Genomic DNA, 20,816 nt, shown 5'->3' with positions numbered 1-20,816 from the left:
TTACATTAACTGATAAGAAAATAGTAAACTTTCTCTCAGCTAACTGGAGCACCAAACAGCATTCATTTGATGTCATGGCAAGTTAATAAAGAAAAACTGTTAGCTGGTTTTGATCATCATATATTTTGTTTATTGCATGAATCTTAGCATTATGTTAACTGCTAAATGATTTTGTAGTCAGGTTAGCAGTGCTTAGTTCTTGACAGTAGGGTAGCCGGCAAAGACGGTAGTCCAGTAGTAAACCATACGCGTTCTCAACATCTGCTTCACACTGTTGTTGTTCATATCGCCGTGTATGTCTAGGTACTTATGGCCATTGCCTGCAAACTCAGGCCAGGTTACAGGAACACTGGACTCACCTTTGTTAGGGTCACTGTGAGGGAGAAAGAAAGAGACAAACAGAGACACATTTTGGCTATCATAATGCACCACAATTAGCACTTGTCTAAAACTAAAACCATTAAACAATATTTTTGTTACTTGAAATAAAATAAAATATAAAAAACTTGTTTTATTTCAGCTCGTTGTCAAAGCAACATTTCTCATTTTAATTTAATTTCATCTACTAAACTAAATATTAAAAACCTGGTCCTGGATGGTGACTTTCTTATAGAGTTTATCTTCAAATGACCTCAAAACACATGCCTGGAAGTTTCTAGTATGCCTAGTTAGACCTTGATTACTTGGTTCAGATGTGTTTAATTGGGGTTGGAACTAAACTCTACAGGACAGTGGCCCTCCAGGGGCAGGTTTGGACAACCCTGAACTATACATAAATGAAAAAAACAACAACAACTAATTAATGCAAATGACTAAAACACACAACAAAATTTTTAGAGCCCCTAACAAATATGAGATGGGAGGAAAAATTATATTTCAATGCTTTTGCGTTCTCTCCCAAATGTTTTGCCTAACACCAAGGAACTTTACGTTCGCTTTTGAAGTTGAAGTTTCAAAACTTTTGAAGTTTTTTGCGGGAATGCAAATATTTTGCGGGTGAACAAAGATTCTCGGGGGAACAGTGTAAAAAGTTTTGTGAGAAAACACAAAAGTTCTGCGAGCGAATGCAAAGTTTTCAGGGTAAAGGAAATGTTCTATGGGCGATCGCAAAGTTTCTCGGGGGAACACAACAATTTTGCGAGAGCACGCAAAAGTTTGCGAAACAACGCAAAGTTTTGCATGTGAACGCAAATGTTTTAAAATATATTTTTTCCTCCCATCTCTTATATTTGCCACCACCGTGTCCCTTTAGGGGCTCAGTAAAATTACTAAAGAAATTAAAATAAAATGGAAAAAAAATTAACTCTAATATATTTATATTTACTATAAAAATGAAAAACTATAATAGTATTGCACAAACGGAATTGCACAACTAGATAGGTCTAGTACCATGGTACTCTTAGATTATATATATTAAATTATTATAGTTGCCTCTACACATTAAAGTGCAATAAGATATTTTAATATTGTTAGTATTTTTATGTTTATATACCCAGTTTGAGCAAAATTGGTCCAGTAGGCAATCATGTATCTGGAGGCGTCACGATGGCGAGGAAAGTAGCCCAAAGGAGTGGTCAATGGCTTCCCAAAAACATACTGCAGGTCATCAGCGTGATCGGCACCCATCCAGAGTGGGAAGATAGGCATGCGTGAGGGCTCGCTGAACAGGTAGGAGTATGTTCGTGCAGTTCTATTGGAGAAAAAGGTTGTTTTAAGGTTATCTACTATTCAGTTCACATTTAAGAGGTCAGTAAATAAGAAGATGAATTCAGCTTACTTGGCATGGTCAGTGTGGAGGTACAGGGCCGCTTGGGTTGGCACCAGGAAGATGTAGTCCGTCTCAATGTCCACAACTGTTTTCTTAACATCCTTATCACTAGGGTTACTACCCCAATTGACCGTGTACTCCTGATAAGTTGCGATACCAGCCTCTTGTCCTCTATCTTTAGACAGGGAAATCGCGAGAGCCCTAACATCCGCCCTGTTATAAATCAATAGCAGTTTTTTAAAATCATATTGTTGTTTGGACTATTAAAAGCCCCATGAAATGACTACACAGAAGCGGTTTATGCACAGGACACATCAGCTTGTCCCTTTGACCCTGTTTACACCTGGTATCAAGATGTATTTTGGTTGATCGGATCACAAGTGGATGACACTAAATACAGGTGTAAACAGGGTCTAAAATGTTTGGAGCTTGTCCACTCTCGACCACTTCGAAAATGCGGTAGTCGAAAATGCGTTAAGACAGGATTGCTTTCGTAGTGTAACCACTTATGTGGACGAATGCATTCAAACAGCCACAGAAGACCACCTACTCTCTGCCTACTGACCTAACCTGTAAACATTATGGGAAGCGCGTTAGCCAGACGAAATTTAAACTTTGTCAGCTGAAGAGTTAAGTTTAGTTTGAAGACGAAAACATACCAAGCATAATGTTCTTTCCTGATTTCTAAAACACACTCACCGCGTTCGGACGGTCTTGCGGCTATCAGAGCAGAAACTAAAGCAGATGTTTTTCCATCATCTCTGGACGCATTTATATGTAAATTGCATGAGCTTATTTTGTCCATTAGATTGAAAGATCTGAAAATACCGTTTACAAAAGAGATGGATTAAAACACCAGGTGTAAATGGGAATGTGTCTCCCTTGTCTACTTGTGATCCGATTGACCAAAATGCATCTTAATACCACGTGTAAACGGCCTTTGTTGAAATGCCAGTTACCTTTATCTTACATCACAGTTTTTCCAGAAAACAAAGATTGTAACTTTTAAATGTGTTTATTCCCCAAGCGGCACTCTTCCGTACTCTCTCTTGAATCCAACACGGAAGTGACTTAAACTGCAATTCATCAACTGGCCACAAGAGACAGGCTCCAAGAGGGTCTCAATCCCATAGACCCCCATGCTAAAATGCCCAACTTTACAGCAGAAAAAAATATGTTTACAGCCTGGTACAAAAAGTGGTTTTGGTATATATAGCTAATTTTGCCCTTCATGACAACTGTGAGGAACTTATCCATTTAAATTATATTAAGCCTTAAAGTTCTGAATAATTAAGGACACTTGAGTGACAGGTGGATTGCCGCTGCTGTCACTACTAGCCGTTTGTCTGCTTTCTGTTAGCCGTCACATCACCTCAGCTAATTCCACCCAAGTCCCGCCTCTTTGCCCATTTTTGGGCAATGCTGCTAAGATGGCGATGACCGGCTCCGCCCACTTTGGGCTTCCCAAATGCTGTTAAGAAACCTACGGGTGACGTCATGGACACAACGTCCACTGTTTTATACAGTCTATGATATTCCCATACAGATTATTTTTCAAATATATTTTACTGTTTAAAAGTTTGGAATTAGTAGTTTGAAAAAAAAAATTATAATAATTTAATGCATCGGCAAGGATGCATTAAATTGATCAAATATGTCAGTAAAGACATATATAATGTTACATAAGATTTCTATTTCAAATAAATGCTGTCCTTTTGAACTTTCTATTTTATCAATAAGTCACAAAAATAGCAGAAGCAGCAGCAGAACTGTTTTCAAATTTGATAATAATAAGAAATGTTTCTTAAGCAACAAATCAGCATGTTAGAATGCGTTCTGAAGGATCATGTGACACTTTGCCACCACAGGAATAAATTACATTTTAAAATGTATTAAGATAGAAAACAGTTATTTCAAATTGTAATAATATTTCACAATATTAGTGTTTAAGAATAAGAATACTTCTAAGAAACGTCTATTAAAAACATCTTACCTATCCAAACTTTTGAACAGTAATGAGTTTTTTTATTTCAAAATTGAGAAAAAAATGCCAAAAATATATTGCTAAAGTAGATGTTAAAATTTGTTTACTTACAGATGCATGTTTTTGTTACTTATATTTCCTCATATTTTTTTGTCTATTTCTTTATATATTTTTATTTTTATAGATCTACATAAATTAATATCATTAAAAAATACAAATTGCATTTTAAAATATATTTTCTAGCCCCTTAATGTACATTTTGTAATATATTTTAGAAATTTTACCATGAAGGTTTTAATTTTTTTTTTTTTTTTTTGAAAAATATATTCCTTAAGCTGCACTTTTTACAGATATTAGGGCATATGTTTGAAATATATTGTGGCCAGAAAAAAAACAATTGCAGTATAAGTCTGCTAAAGCTTACTTTTGCCAACTTTTAACTTTACATATCGATGGCCTCGAAGATAACAGACATAAAAGCCACAAAACTCTGCTTCTGAATTCATGGGGTCTTTAAAAATTCTCAAAATGATTCCAGATGACTCTTTGATGTAGCACACTTACACAGGAGTGGATGCCAGAGCATTGTTGATAGAGGGGACGTCAAGGGTGGCAAAGATGTGGCCGTCCATGTCATTGACTCCAGCGATGTAGTCAATGTCAGCAGCATTAACGAAAAGTCTTTCAGGCTCGTCAGGGAGGAAGTCCCCATCGATGACGGGGGAAAGAGCCAGTTTGTGCACAATGGGATCTGGAAAAGATTGTCACATTTGATCTTTTGACTTTGTGTTGCATTTACTGTGGTTTTAAGCAGCAGTTTAACCATTTTAAAGGGAAAGTTCACCATAAAAATCATTCACTCACCATTATGTCTTTCCAAACCTGCATGACTTTTACACATTGACTTGTTCACTGAACATTTTGGTATTCCCATTCTTTGTAATTATATAGAAAAGAATGTTTGGAACTGTACAAGAGTGAGTAAATGATGACTGAATTTTAATTTTGGTATAACTATTGCTATAAAAAGCATGTAAAAGGCTAAAACTGCACAAGCAGCTATTTTCTTACCACTAGGAGATGTAACGAAATTCACATTCCCAGCAAGAGTTACAGTCTTTGGATCTGTCCTCTTCAGACAAGCCACCATACCGCTATCAGTGGGACATCCTACCTTCTTTGCGATCTAAAGGTGCATAAAAAATAATAGTTTATTATATAATTTTGAAGAAATTATTGTAACTATAGAAATAAAGCAAGTTGTGATATTAATTATTAACTGACCAAAATCAATGAAATGCCAGTCTGTATGTGAAACAGACCAGGTGACTTCACAAAGTAAACACTAGCAAGTGTACAGTAAAGAGTTATGCAAAAGTTTGGGAATGAGAGTAAATAACACCCCCCTAGTCTTTTGGGATCATTGTAAATCACATGCTAGTGCTGTACACAATGTACTAGGTCTGTTTTATAATGAGTATTCAGCAATGTGGGACATTCATGAAGATCAAGCGCACCTCCTCAGCAGATTTTCGTGGATTTCTGTTGACGGCCCAGGGACAGAGAGCAACACCACTCTGTGAGATAGCTCTGCGGATCAGGCCCTTGTTTTTAGGGGAAAGAATCTGTGCAGGATGGGAAACACAACACACCTTAGAACATTCAACCTATGTTACCGAGGACCTCTAATGGTTTCCATACGAATAACCCAAGCCCTCACACAACCCTGTTGCCATTAGATTTAAAGTGAAAACAATTATTTAGCCAATTTATGAGCCTTTCAAATAACAAGGCCTACTTCAACAGTTTGCATTATTGGGAAGAAATTTTCAAAAATGGCCTCGTCCTAGCAAATATAGCCAGACCAGCACATGCCCACCCATTCATTAAAATGTAATAGATAAGCATGCAGCACCTGGAAGTTTACGCTGGCTCCACCTGCTGACTCGCCAAAGATAGTGATGCTGTTTGGATTGCCACCAAAAGACCTGATGTTCCTGTATACCCAAGAGATAGCGGCATGCTGATCCCACAGGCCATAGTTTCCTATCGACCATGACATGTTTAGATCATCATTTAAATACTTCAATCAATTAATCAATCCATACATATACAATCTATACAGTGGAGTCAAGTCAACAAGTCTGTACAGAGCATAAGTGATAGGAAAAATGAGTTGTGAGGAAAAATTATATGCCAATGCTTTTGCATTCTCTTGCAAAACTTGTGTTCCCTAGAAACTTTGCTTTCATTCGCGAAACTTTTGCATTCCCCTGAGAAACTTTTTTGAGGGAACGTTTGCGAGAGATAGCAAAAGTTTTGCAAAGCCCCTGAAGGTATTGAAAAAATATGAGGAAAAATTATATATTAATGCTTTTGCGTTCTCACGCAAATCTTTTTTGGTCCCCCGAGAAAAACTTCTTTGTGAGCGAACGCAAAGTTTCTTGGTGGAACACAAACCTTTTGAGAAGGAATGGAGCCCATAAAGGGATATGGCGGTGGAAAAATCTCTTGCAAAAGATTTGTGTTCCATCGAGAAATTTTGTGTTCGCTCACAAAACCTTTGCATGCCCTAGCAAAACTTATGTGTTCCCCCCAAAAACTCTGAATTCACTCACAAGTTTTGTGAGCAAACGCAAACGCTAACAGTTTGAATTTAGGCTTTTATTCACATAAACATTCAACTCGCATCAGTTGTGGTAAACTGAAGCTCAAACGTGTTCGCTTTATGTGCGAGAACCAATGAGGTTCATTCTCGTGAGTTACGCGCACTTTGAGCTTCCAAGAACAAGCCGGTTCGTTGATCTTTTGTTTATGTTCGCTGATTAATGTTTATATGTGAATAAAAGCCTAAACTAAATCTGTTCATCATATAAAGCGATCGAGTCTCTTCAGAAAATTTGGACTAAACCCCTCAATTCATAAAGATTAGTTTTACGATCTCTTTATGAACTTTCTGAAGCGTCAAAGTGGTAGTCGAGTGTATGGAGGGACAGAAAGCTCTCACATTTCATTAAGATCTTCATGTGTTCAGAAGATTAAGTAAAGTCTAAGGGGTTTGGACAACATGAGGGTGAGTAATTAATGACACTTGAATATACGAATATACGAATAGAATTTTTATATTTTTTTTCCCCCTTATGTAATCTGTTCCCTTTGGGTTGCGTTTTTTCCTCCTACTGTGATGTATCATATTAAAATATGACTTGTATTTAATGAAATTTACCAGGTGCGTCAGCATCTCCGCTACTGAGGAATCCGAGGGCTCCGACACGGTAGTTGAACGTCACCACGATAACATTTCCTCTGTCTGCAATCTCCTGTCCGTCGTACAGGTAGTTGTCCAAGAAGTTTGCGCCCTGACCACCACCCATCAGGAAGCCACCACCATAGATGAACACCATAACAGGCAAATTGGTAGACACTGCAAAAAGGAGGTTTCAAGCCAGACAGGATAAATTGATAGATTTGACTATATATTTCTTAAAGGGCCAGTTCATCAAAAAGGAAAATTCTGTCAAATCAACATTGGACCACACTGACTTTCCTTGTATGGACAAAAATGTAAATGGTGACAACATTTTCTTTTCTCTCTTTTTTGGGTAAATGATCCCTTTAATATACTCATTTTTATTGTGAATTAGAACAGGCTTGCATTACCAGAACTTCCCTGAGGGACCCAGATGTTCAGGTAGAGACAGTCCTCACTGCCCAAGACATCATTACCAAGAATATTGAGCTGCATACACCTCGGACCATAGTCATTGGCTTTCAGAACACCTGTGCAGGTAGAGTCATCAAGAGTACGCTGTCAGTGCACTCACTTATTTTAGACCCTAGCTAGGCCTAATAATCAGTTATACATACGCACCATCCCAGCCTGGGTGAGCAACCGGCTTCGCCAATCTGCCAGGTGGAGCAGCAAAAGGAATTCCCAGGAACACGTCCACCCAGCGGAAGAGGCCTACACTATTACTCTTTCCCTGTACCATCCCTCCCTCGGTGGACACAGCTCCCAACTGCAACATGTTCACAATTACATTTGGGTAGAAACTGCAGCATAGCATAGTATTTGAAGCATTTTAGCCTCTTCCTGCCACATTGCATGTAATTCTTTTTGCAGGAAAACCATAAAATACAAAATACTTTTCTGCAGTATCAGGTTTTGAACTTTACTTAAATAACCAAGTTAAAATAATTATAATAGAAAGAAAATCATATTTCTATTAATGATATTGCATCACATATTATTATGCTGAAGAATTATGTTCATTACTTAACATTATTATGATTAACACTTCATTATGTTTATGTACGTTAGTTTAACGTTATAACGTAAGTTATCATATAGCTAAAGAAGACATAATCGTCTATTAATTAATATCTATTTCAGCTTTAATATGTTGCCCCTAAAGGGACATGGTAATGGGGGGGAAAAAATGAGATGGATGGAAAAATTATATTTCAGTGCTTTTGTATTCTCTCTCAGAAAATTACAAGTTTTGTAAGTGAACGCAAAAGTTTTGCAAGCAAAAAGTTCCTCAGATGAACCCAGAAGCATTGAACAAAAAATATTTTTTCCCCATTATCACATCCCCTTTGGGGCTACGTACTAAAGTTAAAATAGATAGAACTTTAATTAATAGACTTGATTATTTCTTCTTTATTAATACAATACTTCATAATAACTTCATTATTAAACTAAACTAATACATAAACATAATAAACTGTTAAGTATGTAATATAATAATGCAATAAAAATAAAATAGATATTAAATATAGGAAATAAATCTACATCACAAACAAAAAACATTATCTAAAGGCAGAATGAATTGGAAAAAAAATATTTAAAAAAAACCTGCCTGGTCAAATGGCAGCCTCCATTTTTTGGCAGCTTTTTTTTTTTTTTTTTTTTTACCATTTTCAAAGTTAAAATATGCAAAATACTTTTCAGTGACATATTTTACACCGATTCAAATTTTAATGTCTGCATAGGATAAAAAGTCAGATTTTTCATAATTTTAATTGGGATGGATATGAAATCTTTAAATCCCAAGTCTTGTATAATTGACTGTAAACCTGATAAATACAAAACCTTTCATTGAATTCAAATCATAACTTACAGAAGCTGCATTTGCTGTCCCCAGGATGAAGGCAACAGAGACGAAAACTCCCAGCACTGCCATCATCATCAGATAGTGGCTACAAGTGTGGCATGAAGGGAGTTCTGTCCGCTTTTATAAACAGGACAAATCATATCTCTTTTTCAAGGTGTGCCAAAGCCATATCTTACCCCAAAAGTACACAGTCCCTGTATAGTAACTGGACAACATGTGTGCAGTTGTGTTAAACTCTCATGGAAAATTTGTGTGGTGTTCATTAGAGCTTTGTGTAATCTTAACCACAAAAACATTTTTTTCCATTAAAAACATTTGAGCCACCTTTCAGAATGATGCAACAAGGACTTTTGTCAACCAAAGCAATAAACAAATCAATTTACCATCTGCTGAAATTTATACAACAGGGCTAGTTGTCACATATATTTTCTCTATTGACCATTTCTCAGGGTTGATTTATTTTTGAAACTCATTTTCCGTATAAACACATCATATTTAATATAATCTTTTTCATGGCTTTTTTGCCACAACAGATGTATCTTAAAGAAAAAGTTACAGCAGCTAAAGGAAAACTAATGTTAAAAAGTCAAGGGCCTAAATAAAGGCCCTTAAATAAAACAATAACTCATCAACATTTAACCTCTGTTATATTTTATTAAGAACTGATGTAGATGAATGAGAGAAATAAAGTCAATCTGGTTAGTAATAAGTGAAGCTGGTAATGCAGTTTGTGGAGTTGTTTAATCAAATCTAGAAAGATTTAATATCTTCTTTTAACTACAGCTGATTTAATCTTTTTTCTGTTCTTGTTGTTTCTCTTTCCTTCAGTGATTCTGCTTGTTAACAGCAGGTGTTCATCAGTGTCTGAAGTCACTCATTTGTTTTCATACACTCTGTCAAGTGGACTATATTAGTAAACTAATGTAGAGAATAGTGAATAAGGGTATAATAATACCCTTATAATAAAATTTATACATATATATATATATATATATATATATATATATATATATATATATATATATATAAATATTTATAATAATTTGGAACACAGCCTTGGAGTGTCGACTCTGAGCGCTGTTAATTCACAGTATACTGCAGTAGGCTACTTTCTTGAAAAAATGAAAAATATTACCCAGAATGCATTGTTTTCAATGGTATATTACTGTTTTAATAAAAACCAATGTGTTACTGTCAAAATTTGGCCGTGTTTTTACATTTTACAGTGTATGCATAGAAGTATCCAAATATACAACTAACAATTGTGTGACTTTATTTTGATACAGTTAGTGAACTTTTAGTTAGTCGTAATATCTCTTATAACTGTATGTCAGATTCTTTTTTTTTTTTAAAGAATTTGCTCAGTCAGTTAATTTGACAAAACCATTTATTATCCAAATGAAATAAACATGTCAAACTAATTTCTATCAGTGTACAAAGTAGTTTTTTACATTAACATTTACACATCAAATCATTTACAAGTGCCAAAGAATAAACTAATTACATGTAATCTGCAATCTCAGTTTCCATTTCATTCTCGCTCCCATCAGAAGGCTTGTAATCTTCATCATCATCATCGTCATCTTCATCTCCCTCCTCTCCGCTGTCAACAGTTTTAGGTCTAGTTCTAACAGGCTTTTGGGTGGATGAAGCTACAACAAAAATAAAGCCATTTCTATTTAATAAATATTATTTTGCTATTATTATAATTAATAATTAACAATGCATTGTTTTTTGTGTTGTACCTGGGCAGCTAGCTCGGACATATTGCTGGATCATTCCAGAAATTATATTCCTGAGCTCGTCTGCCGTGTGGGGCACACACCATCCATCTCTCTCATCACACACTTCCTCTTTTCCATCATTCTTATGGATGATATTCTTTATTCTTAAAAGAAGAAAAAAAAGTGTCAGGAGGAGTTGGATGGGTCTTGGATGAACGATTGAAAAGAATGACATTAAAGCTTCAACCTGATCTCATGGGAAAACATAACTATGTTACAAGGTGGTGATTTTGTGTCAGTGTTCTTTTAGTATCATTGAGATACTATTATGTTTATATATAGCATATTATATATTTATATAATATTATATATTTATAAATTATATATTCATCCAAAAATGTGTTTTTGTCTTACCCTGTTTCACAATGGTAAGCCCATTATAAGTGTTTATATAACAGACCTGTCGAAATGGATTTCACGGGAAATTGCGTACATAATTCACTCGTCCACCATCTCGTAATATCGGTAAATAGAGAAAAGTTGCTCTAGCTACTTTGATGCGTGTATGATGCTGGAGTGTCACAAAAAGCGAGAAAGGTTGACATGGAGCAGCTAAGGGCAAGTTTACACGACAACAATGTAAACATAGGAGTCTACTGGCAAAAAGAGAACGTGACAGAGATCGTAATAAAACAAGAATCAACATTAGCTTGGCTTTTCAGAGATGGCGAGAACGGAGGGATCTGAAATGTTGTAAAAGCGAAGCGGAGATGGTGTTTTTATTACTCTACGGATAAATTGTCATATGTTGCTCTCTAACAGAGTTCATTGCAAAACATTATTTATTGTGAAGGGTCACTTTCATCCGCACAGTCACACAGAGCCGAAGCACAACCAAAACAATGTTCTTCTGCAAAATGCTTGCAGTTTTGTCTTTCAACTGCTAGTGGGCTGAATGTTACATAGTGTATCTTTAATATTAGTTTTTTTAAAAATGTCTTTATAGTTTTTATTAATTATTATTTCCATTTCAGTTTTAGTTATTTTAGTACATCAACTTAACCTAAATGAAAACATATTGCTAAAATAAGTTTTACATTTTAATTTATTTCAGTTAAAAATTTCAAGTGATAAAGTTTTTAATGGGTTTAGTTTTAATTAACAATAATAACCCTGTTTCATATGAATTTGTAAGATGCAAATCGTATAAAAACTTCTGATTATTAGAAAAAAGTAAACATGAAGGTTCACCGCTAAACATACCATCACTGGGGCGTTAGCAGATCAAACGAAAACGAATTTCCAAATGAGACTGTACGAATTAACCACCAATTCGCAAAAACATAACATAGTTACGAATTGCAATGAGATTGTGTTGAAAGTTCTTACTTTTCTACATCCAGATCACACAGCTGGTAGAACATCTGCTGGTATGGAGGAAGCATTCCATCCCGAAAGATGTAGACAGAGTCCTTGAGAGAAAATTCCACAAAACTGGTTTAAAACCCTTTCTCAACATAAGTTGCTGGTCAAGGCGAAATCCACTGTGATATAACACTTAAATGAAAAATTAAATAACTGAAAATACCTTTACTTAGCAGTGGCAGGTTTGGGTCCTGAAGATGAAGAACTCTCTTGGGTGATGTCAGTCACGCTAGCAGGTTGAGGAACTAAATATATAAATTATATTTTAAAACATATTCAAATAGAAAATTTATTTTAAATTGTAAAATTATTTCACAATTTTTTAATAATGTTTTACTGTATTTTTGATCAAATAAATGCAGCCTTGGTGAGCTTAAGAGATTTATTTAAAAAACATTATAAACATTTTAGAAGACAATCTCTGTAAGTTTTAGAACCCAAAACTTATTGCATTCTAAAGGTCAGAGAGGGGGTGGAAAATGGTTGTGAAAAACTAAATAATTATTCAATGAACACCTTAAGGGAACATTGTGTGCCAGAACATGTGCGTCAGTGTTGTTGCACCTGCCCTGTTGATAGTGGTTGGCCGGCTGTAATGATAAGCGCTCCTTTTGGATTTCACTGGCATGTCATTGACACTAAATCCTGAAATTCAGAAAATCACAGGAATTATGTGTGTATTGTCATTTATACTCGCATATGGTGTCAAAAAAAAAAAAAAAAAAAAAAACTGAGAAGGAATAACTCATATTTGGGATGGTTATGAATGTGTTTTAGTTGATCACTCACCATGTTTCATTCTGTAGCGAATCCTGAAGTCTAGAACCTGGTAGATTTTTGCTTCAGGTGTTTTTCGAGGATCATATCCAAACCTGACCCACAAACTCCTCCATGGTCCTGTTAACTACACACCAGTGGCGAGGCCAGAAATCTTCAAGTGGGTGGACCTTGGTGAAATAGGGTGGACCTCTGTTTTTTGTCATATATATAGCTTGTTGTTTATTTACTCACTTCATTTTATTATCACGGGAAATTATGTGGATGATATGTAAATCAGTGTCCATCATTTTGCGAGCAATAAAGAAAAATGCAATATTGAAAATATTTCCATTTTAAACCATGAAGATGAGCCAGGATATCACACAACCAATGTGCAAACTTGAGAGTCTCAAACTCCAGTCAATTATTCACTACAGAAACAAAGTATAAACTGACTGAGTTTTTGGCATCCGACGCTGCAATAACGGCGCATATTCTCTTAGAGATGAGAGATGAATCTAATTTATTTTCTTAATATTTCTCTTGTGGCCCATAGTGAGAAAAAAAAGTATTTTTCGTTAATTTGAGAAGTATTTCATGTTAAACAAGTTGTTCTTTAAATGAGGAGCTATCTAACTAATATTTTATTGTCCTCGCAGCACGTCTGTCATGCGGTGATGCGATATTATCGCGGGGCAAATGAATTGCAATATTAATTTAATAATAAAAGTAGCATGATAATAAGAAAAATAATTTAATAGCCCTGCATGCCCATCCACTATATGCCACTGTGAAGGAATAAACAGCAATCGGACACGGCATCAAATCAATTAACTTTTTTATCCAAATCCACGCACAGACCGTTCAGTGTTTAGTAGTGCAATGTCCGAGTCTCTCTTGTAGCAAGAAACATTTACTAGACCGTGGACTAGCTTTGACTCCCTGAACAGTGTCCGCGCAGCCGAATTTTTATGACCATGGACGGTGCACGTGTGCGTGCATCCGAACGCGTCTTTCCGAGCTCATGGGCAAAGTTGAAAGGCCCGCGCGCTCATGAGCAAAGGAGTATCTTAGAAAGATTTGCGCGCTCAACTGTGAGCGAGACGGAGGGGAACGTGGGAAAAGTATACCTGGGCCTTTACCGCTCCAAATCAGAGGACTGGAGCTGACGGATCATATCGGGAAACACATGGGGGGCATTTGCTTGTTTGGAGAGTTACTGTCATATTGGTGTGGGGGAAGGACACAATACTGAACCAAAGCTCGATTTAATTTCATTGTCATTAGCCTACTTCATTTTTTTAAATTGTTTACACATAGGTGACTACATAGAATAAATTGTTACTGTAGAATAAATAGGCTAATCACAGTAAAAATTAAAACAAACCGGCACACATAGGCTATTATAAGCGCGACTCATGGACGGTGACGCACGCTGCATAGAAACAGCTGCTGCCGCGACTCTGGAAAGCTGAGTTTACCGGCGCGATATAAAAACATATCATGTTATATGTACTTTTAATAATACATTTTTCAAATCATATATAGGCCTTCGCAACAGATATGACTATTTCCAGACCAAAGTAGTGTCTGGAAATAAAATGAAATATTCTGGCACCTTTGATTGGGTGGGCCAGCCATCAATCTGGGTGGGCCAGTGCCGCCCTGGCCCTTCTGTAGCCTCGCCACTGCTACACACTCTAAAAAAAATGGTTCTTCAGCGGTTCTTTGGGGTGGTTAAGGTGCTATATAGCACCGCTACCTTATAAAGAACCTGTAAAGCACCTGTATGGTTCTTCAGCGGTTCCTTGCTGTGGTTAAGGTGCTATATAGCACCACTGCCATAAAAAGAACCCGTTAAGCCTCTGTATAGTTCTTTAAAGGTTCTCTAACTCTCTTATTCTCTTAGTTTAGGTGGGGAAAGGATTAAAAACAACATTAAATTACAGTGTATTTTCTAAACAACCTGGTTCTCAACCTTTTTGTCCCCAAGCCCTTCTACACTGTAAAAGTGAATATGGGTGTAAGTTGGATTGCTGTAACTATTTGAGTCTAATTACTAATTCTTTCTGCGAATTGCTCCCAATATTGTACACTCAACTACTCAAATATCTCACTTTCAGCCAAAGGATAATTTCTCTTTAAGGACCCCGTGACAGACGTTTTTTTTTTCTGACGTCATGACTCACGAGCCTTTCTCGAGTTTTCTGCTCGGCCGCCATTTTCTTTCCCCTGGACTCGGATGAATTAAGGTAGGTTGGAAATGTTTTAATTAATATGCTCGATAATGCAAAGGTTGAACATGTGTTTTAGCTGTTTATGAGTTAATTAACGTTGTTTGTGAACATGAATATTAACGAAATCGTATCTAACCGAATTTTTGAAATTGCGCGGCCTGCAGTATAACGTTACTGCAGGCCGCGCAAATTCAAAAATTCGGTTAACGTTAGTTACGATTTCAACTTTTCTATTCTATACAAGATGTTGAATTTACTCGTTTTATTCTAATGAAATGTATTCAGTTTGGACCATGTAAGTATGTCTCTAAATAATGTTTTTAAGAAACGTCTCTACCGTGTATGTAGCGTGTACTATTTGAAATGCTGCGGGCAGGAAGTACGTGGGGAGCGGGAGAGACGCTCGAGTCGAGGCTGAGGGGATCCTCGCATTACAATTATTGAGTTTAGGTTTTTAAAGTAATGTTTGTCAATTCTTTTATTTGTCTTTTTCACGTTAGTTCTGATTTATTCATCTATTTGTTAGACCAAAATGACGAAGAAAGTCTGTGAGTAAAGACATACTTAAGGCTTACTTCATTTGACTAGCGCGAGGTGTTTTTTATCCTGTTTTTTTAGTAAAATGAAATGGTTGCGTATTTACACAACTAATTAATTATTTGCACTGTCTGCAGCAAACTGTTTTTTTTTTTTCATTTATAAACACTGATTCCCCTCCCCCCTTTTAGGATCTAACGTAAAGCTCTTCAATGTTTGACGACTAAGGACACATTGCAATAACTTTACATGGTAAGTAATTTCTATAAAAACGGCTATAATTGTTAATAGATAATATGAATTACCAATGTTGGACATGTTTGAATAAAATCCATCTAATGCTGTCTATTGACTTGAATGTTATCCTCATAAACAAACTTTAGACTAAGAATTATCCAACTCCCTCTTATGCCATCTCAAATGCATGTGACTTTTTTTTCTTGTTGTTTTGTATTAATTTTTTATTTTTATTATTTTTTTATTCTCACAGTGACATTAGCCATTGACATTACATTAATCACAGAAGATCACAGTTCCAGCTAAAAATCTTTACTGTTCTACTGAAGAAATAAAAAAAAAAAAGTCAACTTGGATGGCCTGATGGTAAGTAAATTAACAGCTAGCTTTCATTTTTCGGTGAAATATCCCTTTAATTAAGAATGATTAAATATATTGGGGTGTAAAGCTAATTTATTAATTGATGCATGTTTTATTTTCAGACTTATAATTATGTATTATAAATTCATAATTTTAAATGAAACCAATGACTGATTCAGATGCATTTCTTAATTCTTAATCTGTAGTATTTTAGCACTGACGAAGGCCTGTGTGCTGAAACGCATTGGAAAAATAATCGTTTTTTTTTTAGCTCCTTTTTTATGTTTTTATTTTTTTATTTTTTTGGACCCCTCAACGCCACATGTGTTGCTGGTATTGTCCATAAATATATTAATTGCAAATTTGGCCAGTCATTAATACGAATTATTTTTATATTTTCTTGTCCTTTGCTATTGCATATCTGCAAAAATTTGATTCCCTATTACAGATTATTGTGCTTTTTTTTTTAAATAAGAAAAATAATCACAATTGCTTTATCACAGACTGAAAACATTCACCTGAGAAGTGTGTCCTGAAAGCCCTTATCTTTTTCCTGAGAGAAAGTCCTGAAGACCTCATCAAGGAGTACTTTCTGAGTTGAATGTAAGAATATTCTATTTTGGTTTATTTTCAGAAAAATAAGTCTAAATTTGTGTATTTTGTAGTTATGCTAGCAAAAGGTGACCGAATATTTTTTTTTTTATGTTCACTATTTTAGGATAACCAGACAGATGATTGAGGAGCAGCTCACCATGGCGATGTTCATTATTTGGAAGGAGGGGGAGAACTTCATGAACCATCTGCTGACATTGAGGGAGTTAAAGTTTTGAATCAACTTACTTCAGTTACATCAGCTTGTGCCCTGCTTCTAGGTATGATATACATCATCAACCTGGCTTGTCCGAAACCCCTTTGATTTACTTTGTATCTGTATGTTAGACCTGCACAATTTATCGTAAAAAGATCGCAATCTCAATTCAAACACCCATCCTACTTTATTAATGAAAATGATTCGCCTGTGTCTATTAAACCTTTGACAAAAATCCTACCGGAACATTCGGTGTTCATGCTGCCACTGATCCAGAGACAGCAGTTTTGAACCACACTGTAGTTATTCAAGGATTTGGTTATTTGATTTTTTTTACAAATATTAAAATTATCACAGAAGTATTAAGATAAAAGTTTACAGTTAGGATATAATCACTGGACATTAGATAGTGATCAAAATAGAGCAAATCGAAACTAACTTGGTGCTTCAAATAACTGTTGTATATAAATTACCTTGTTAAGCCACTAGGTGACGTTGTCATTGAATCATTCATTCAATAGATTCGTTAAGGTTAAACCCTGATTCATCCAGTAGTGAAACAAGTATTTATTAATGAGCTATTAATATATTCAAAACCATTTTTTTTTAAATAATTCATTCAAATTAAACATTTTCCAGCAGAGTCCAGAGTCCAGCAATTAATATTTTGCTAGAACTGGTAAATTAAATGTTATTTTTAGTTGTCTATTTAGAATCGTGGGAGAATTGCGATCTCTATTTGCAACCAAAAAATCATGATTCTCATTTCATCCAGAATCCTGCAGCTCTAGTGTATGTCTCGTACAAATGTGTAGTTGTATGAATATCCAGTTGTGTTGTTTGAGAATTGCTTTGATTTGTGCAAGGGTAATCACCTTTAAAGGATTAGTTTACCCAAAAATGAAAATTCTGTCATTAATTACTCACCCTCATCATTGGAGGGACAGAAACCTCTCAGACTTCATCAAAAAGATCTTAATTTGTTTTGAGTTCAGAAAAAGCATACGCATAAAATACGAAGTATACTTTGGGCTTTACACACAGTAATGAATGTTTAAAAAACAAAACAAAAAAAGTATTGGGTAAAAGCATCCCCCATGTTATGTTAATCTAATGATGTTATTTTGTTTAAAGGCCCACAGTTGGAAGCAGCTATTCTCCTCTTGCCTGCACTGTTCAAGGTGGACCTGGGGTTGCTGTTTGACATTGAGGTGAGCCATGAACAGTTGACTACAGTGTGTAAAGCACAATCTAATCAAAGCACGACGCTTATTGCACATTTTGCTATACAAATGATAATACACAAACTATTCTCTCAATGTGAAGAGAAAATTACATTCATTTTCAGTTAATGGCCAAAAGTATTTGAGCAGTTGTATATGACAGTAGTTGAAATTAATTTAGCTTATAAGGTTTGCCTTTCAAATAAATATGTGAAGATGGTTAATGCTATTATCCCCTCTTCTCCAGGGCCATGCTCAGACCAGCACTCCTGTCATCCCAACACCTAAGATAGTGCCTAAAGCCTGCGGGAGGATCATCTCATGCAGTATGACCACATTTTGTTCATGTTGGATGTCCAGTTAATCACAGAGTAGAGTGCCATCTTGATGGCACTGGGCCTCCTCCTATGTGTATATTTTGCATTTGGAATCGAATCCAATCCAGTATCCTAAAGGACTGAAAGACACTGACCTTTTTGAAGTGTGTTGTTTTTAAATTGAAGGATGCAGTCGGACTTCCTGTCACTGTAAAATAAACTCAATCTGTGAGTAGACTTTCGGAGTCAATATTCTCTCTTGCTCCCTTTCTTACGGTTTTAGTTCCAGTTTCTATATTGTTTTTGAAATCATGAAGGACTTACAAAAATGTTAGTGCGCTGTTGACAGTGAAAGAAACTGCAGGACTTCAGAGCATTACTCAGTATGTAAAAACAGGAGTATTGTCTTCAAAAATGTACATATTTCAAGCTTGTTCCATTATTATACATTTGTATGTGTATAAAAGGGTAGTATAATGTGATGTGGTACATGTATATTCCCTGACTTGTCAGCACTGAGTTTATTTGCTGCTGAAAGAAATAAATTAAAAGGTTTTGAAAGTGTAATGTATTTTGTTTCTCAGTAAGCATTTAGTATATGATTTTGAATCTTTAAAGTCATGATTTGGTAAGAAATTATTAATTATCATTCATAAAAGTGTCATTTAGAAGCATATTGACTCATCTACAGTAGTACCTGGCATGATAATGGGCCCTGCTAGCTCAAAAAACAATATATGGCACCTCTAATTTGACAAATGTGCTAGAAAACTTTAAAAATAGGTGCTATATAGCACCAGAAAAGGTTCCCCTATCATAACGAGCCAAAGAACCATTGCTGGTGCTATATGGCACCTCTTATGGTTCTACATAGCACCATACGACAAAGGTGCCATATAGCACCTTTAAAGATAGGTGCTATATAGCACCAAAAAGGTTCCCCTATGATTACGAGCCAAAGAACCACTTTTGGTGCTATTTATCACCATTTTTGTTTAGAGTGCACATAAAACTGAGAGATAAACTGTATAGTGGGGCCCACATTGAAAATCTGGGAATAAAAATGCAAATTTTTTTTGGGATTTTTAAAAACTATTTTTCACTAATTCTTAGTCACTAATCCAAAAAACAAACAAACAAAAAAACAAAACAAAAAATTGACTATTTGATCTCAAATCAAACCAGGGGTCATTATTTTTTGCACAAACTTGCACAAATTTTATGCCAACCATGGAATTTAGTTACTTCTGAATGGCCTTCAATGGAGTTGGATGCTTTTTGGCAACATAAAAGTATAGTTACAGTATCTACCAGCAGGAGCTAACTAGGCCATGCTAACCAACCAAACCTTGACCTAGTTCAGACACACTCTCACACTACTGGTTGAACCAATGTTGCTAAAACAGGCCACACTAACAAACAGAAAAGTTGATAGTGCCCCTTAACAAGTACTTACACTGTGCACCACTAATGGTTTTCTGTGCAATAAGTTGGGTTTGGTGACAATACACTGAAAAGAATACCACATTATATTTAAGTTAAACCTAGAGTATTCTCAGGTAATCTACTCACCATGTAGTACGCCAAATACGGGAGGAGGTGCTTCATTTTCTCAGGGTGAACGTTGATGTTGGGCTTGACGGCACTGCGAGACCATATGGGCCTCTTCTTGAAAAGCTACGGAGGCGGAATCAAATTAACCAACATTTCCAAATAAAACAGCATTGGAGAACAGGTGGGATTATGATAAGATAAGGACATTTCCCATTATATTAAGCCAGAATTGTTGTCCAATATTTGACTTTCACAATTTTCTTAAACACAAATTTATAGTTTTCCTTTCACCTTGTTGTCAAACACCCACTCACAAGAAGCCTTGAGAATTACCTAAGCAGGTCTACCTGTGCTCTGAAACTACATATATACACTCCCATTCAAAAGTTTGGGGTCAGAAAGATTTTTTGAATGTTTTTGAAAGAATCTTGTGCTCACCATGGCTGCATTTATTGGATCAGAAACACATTAAAAACTAATATTGTGAGATATTACAATTTAAACTGTTTCTATTTAAAAATGTCATTTATTCCTATGCATTTACTTGAAATAGAAATTTTGTAACATTATAATGTACTGACCTCTAAAGTTTTGAATGGTAACGATTATCTGATTTTTCAATTACTATTGATTTTTGATAATCAATTAGAACAAAAAAAAAAAAAAAAAAAATGTTTTTGTACAGTGCTGTCATTTTTTTTTTCACCAGGTACTGGAAGTCAGCCATTCCTGAAGAATCAAGGATACAAATGATGTTTGCTCAAAT

The 20,816-nt window shown here is 35.5% G+C and overlaps 2 protein-coding genes and 1 long non-coding RNA gene across 3 annotated transcripts; 1 reads left to right on the top strand and 2 right to left on the bottom strand.

Moving 5' to 3' along the window:
* Positions 1-107: 107 nt before the first annotated feature.
* On the bottom strand, positions 108-9,069 carry LOC125252776 (bile salt-activated lipase-like). Its single transcript, XM_048166346.1, has 11 exons — positions 8,876-9,069; positions 7,624-7,771; positions 7,413-7,532; positions 6,979-7,176; positions 5,668-5,798; positions 5,270-5,377; positions 4,824-4,938; positions 4,317-4,503; positions 1,778-1,981; positions 1,493-1,690; positions 108-373 (listed from the first exon to the last, which is right to left on the bottom strand). The coding sequence occupies exons 1-11, from the start codon at positions 8,942-8,944 to the stop codon at positions 193-195; spliced, it is 1,659 nt and encodes a 552-aa protein (XP_048022303.1). The 5' UTR covers positions 8,945-9,069; the 3' UTR covers positions 108-192.
* An 899-nt stretch (positions 9,070-9,968) lies between these two features.
* Positions 9,969-20,777, bottom strand: LOC125252294 (general transcription factor 3C polypeptide 5-like). The gene is made up of 8 exons (XM_048165481.1): positions 20,757-20,777; positions 20,069-20,173; positions 12,808-12,922; positions 12,583-12,663; positions 12,187-12,263; positions 11,983-12,065; positions 10,615-10,757; positions 9,969-10,521 (listed from the first exon to the last, which is right to left on the bottom strand). The coding sequence occupies exons 1-8, from the start codon at positions 20,775-20,777 to the stop codon at positions 10,370-10,372; spliced, it is 777 nt and encodes a 258-aa protein (XP_048021438.1). The 3' UTR covers positions 9,969-10,369.
* Positions 13,964-19,060, top strand: LOC125253350. The gene is made up of 7 exons (XR_007181414.1): positions 13,964-15,029; positions 15,743-15,803; positions 16,042-16,154; positions 16,652-16,751; positions 16,867-17,020; positions 18,091-18,167; positions 18,427-19,060. It is a non-coding gene; the product is annotated as an uncharacterized LOC125253350 (long non-coding RNA).
* Positions 20,778-20,816: the final 39 nt, after the last annotated feature.

Source organism: Megalobrama amblycephala, linkage group LG18 (assembly GCF_018812025.1).
Source record: "Megalobrama amblycephala isolate DHTTF-2021 linkage group LG18, ASM1881202v1, whole genome shotgun sequence".
NCBI classification, from domain to species: Eukaryota; Metazoa; Chordata; class Actinopteri; order Cypriniformes; family Xenocyprididae; genus Megalobrama; species Megalobrama amblycephala.
Note: the sequence above shows the minus strand (reverse complement) of the source record. Positions and strands in the feature narration are given on the sequence as shown.

Coding starts and splice junctions, on each gene's coding strand:
- LOC125252776 (XM_048166346.1), bottom strand. CDS start 8,944: ATGATGATGGCAGTGCTGGGAGTTTTCGTCTCTGTTGCCTTCATCCTG. Junction 7,772..8,875: donor GGACAGCAAATGCAGCTTCT/GTAAGTTATGAT, acceptor AACATGTTGCAG/TTGGGAGCTGTGTCCACCGA. Junction 7,177..7,412: donor GGTCCCTCAGGGAAGTTCTG/GTAATGCAAGCC, acceptor TCCTTTTTGCAG/TGTCTACCAATTTGCCTGTT.
- LOC125252294 (XM_048165481.1), bottom strand. CDS start 20,777: ATGGCTGACTTCCAGTACCTG. Junction 20,174..20,756: donor TGGCTGACTTCCAGTACCTG/GTGAAAAAAAAA, acceptor CCGCCTCCGTAG/CTTTTCAAGAAGAGGCCCAT. Junction 12,264..12,582: donor AACCACTATCAACAGGGCAG/GTGCAACAACAC, acceptor TTATATATTTAG/TTCCTCAACCTGCTAGCGTG.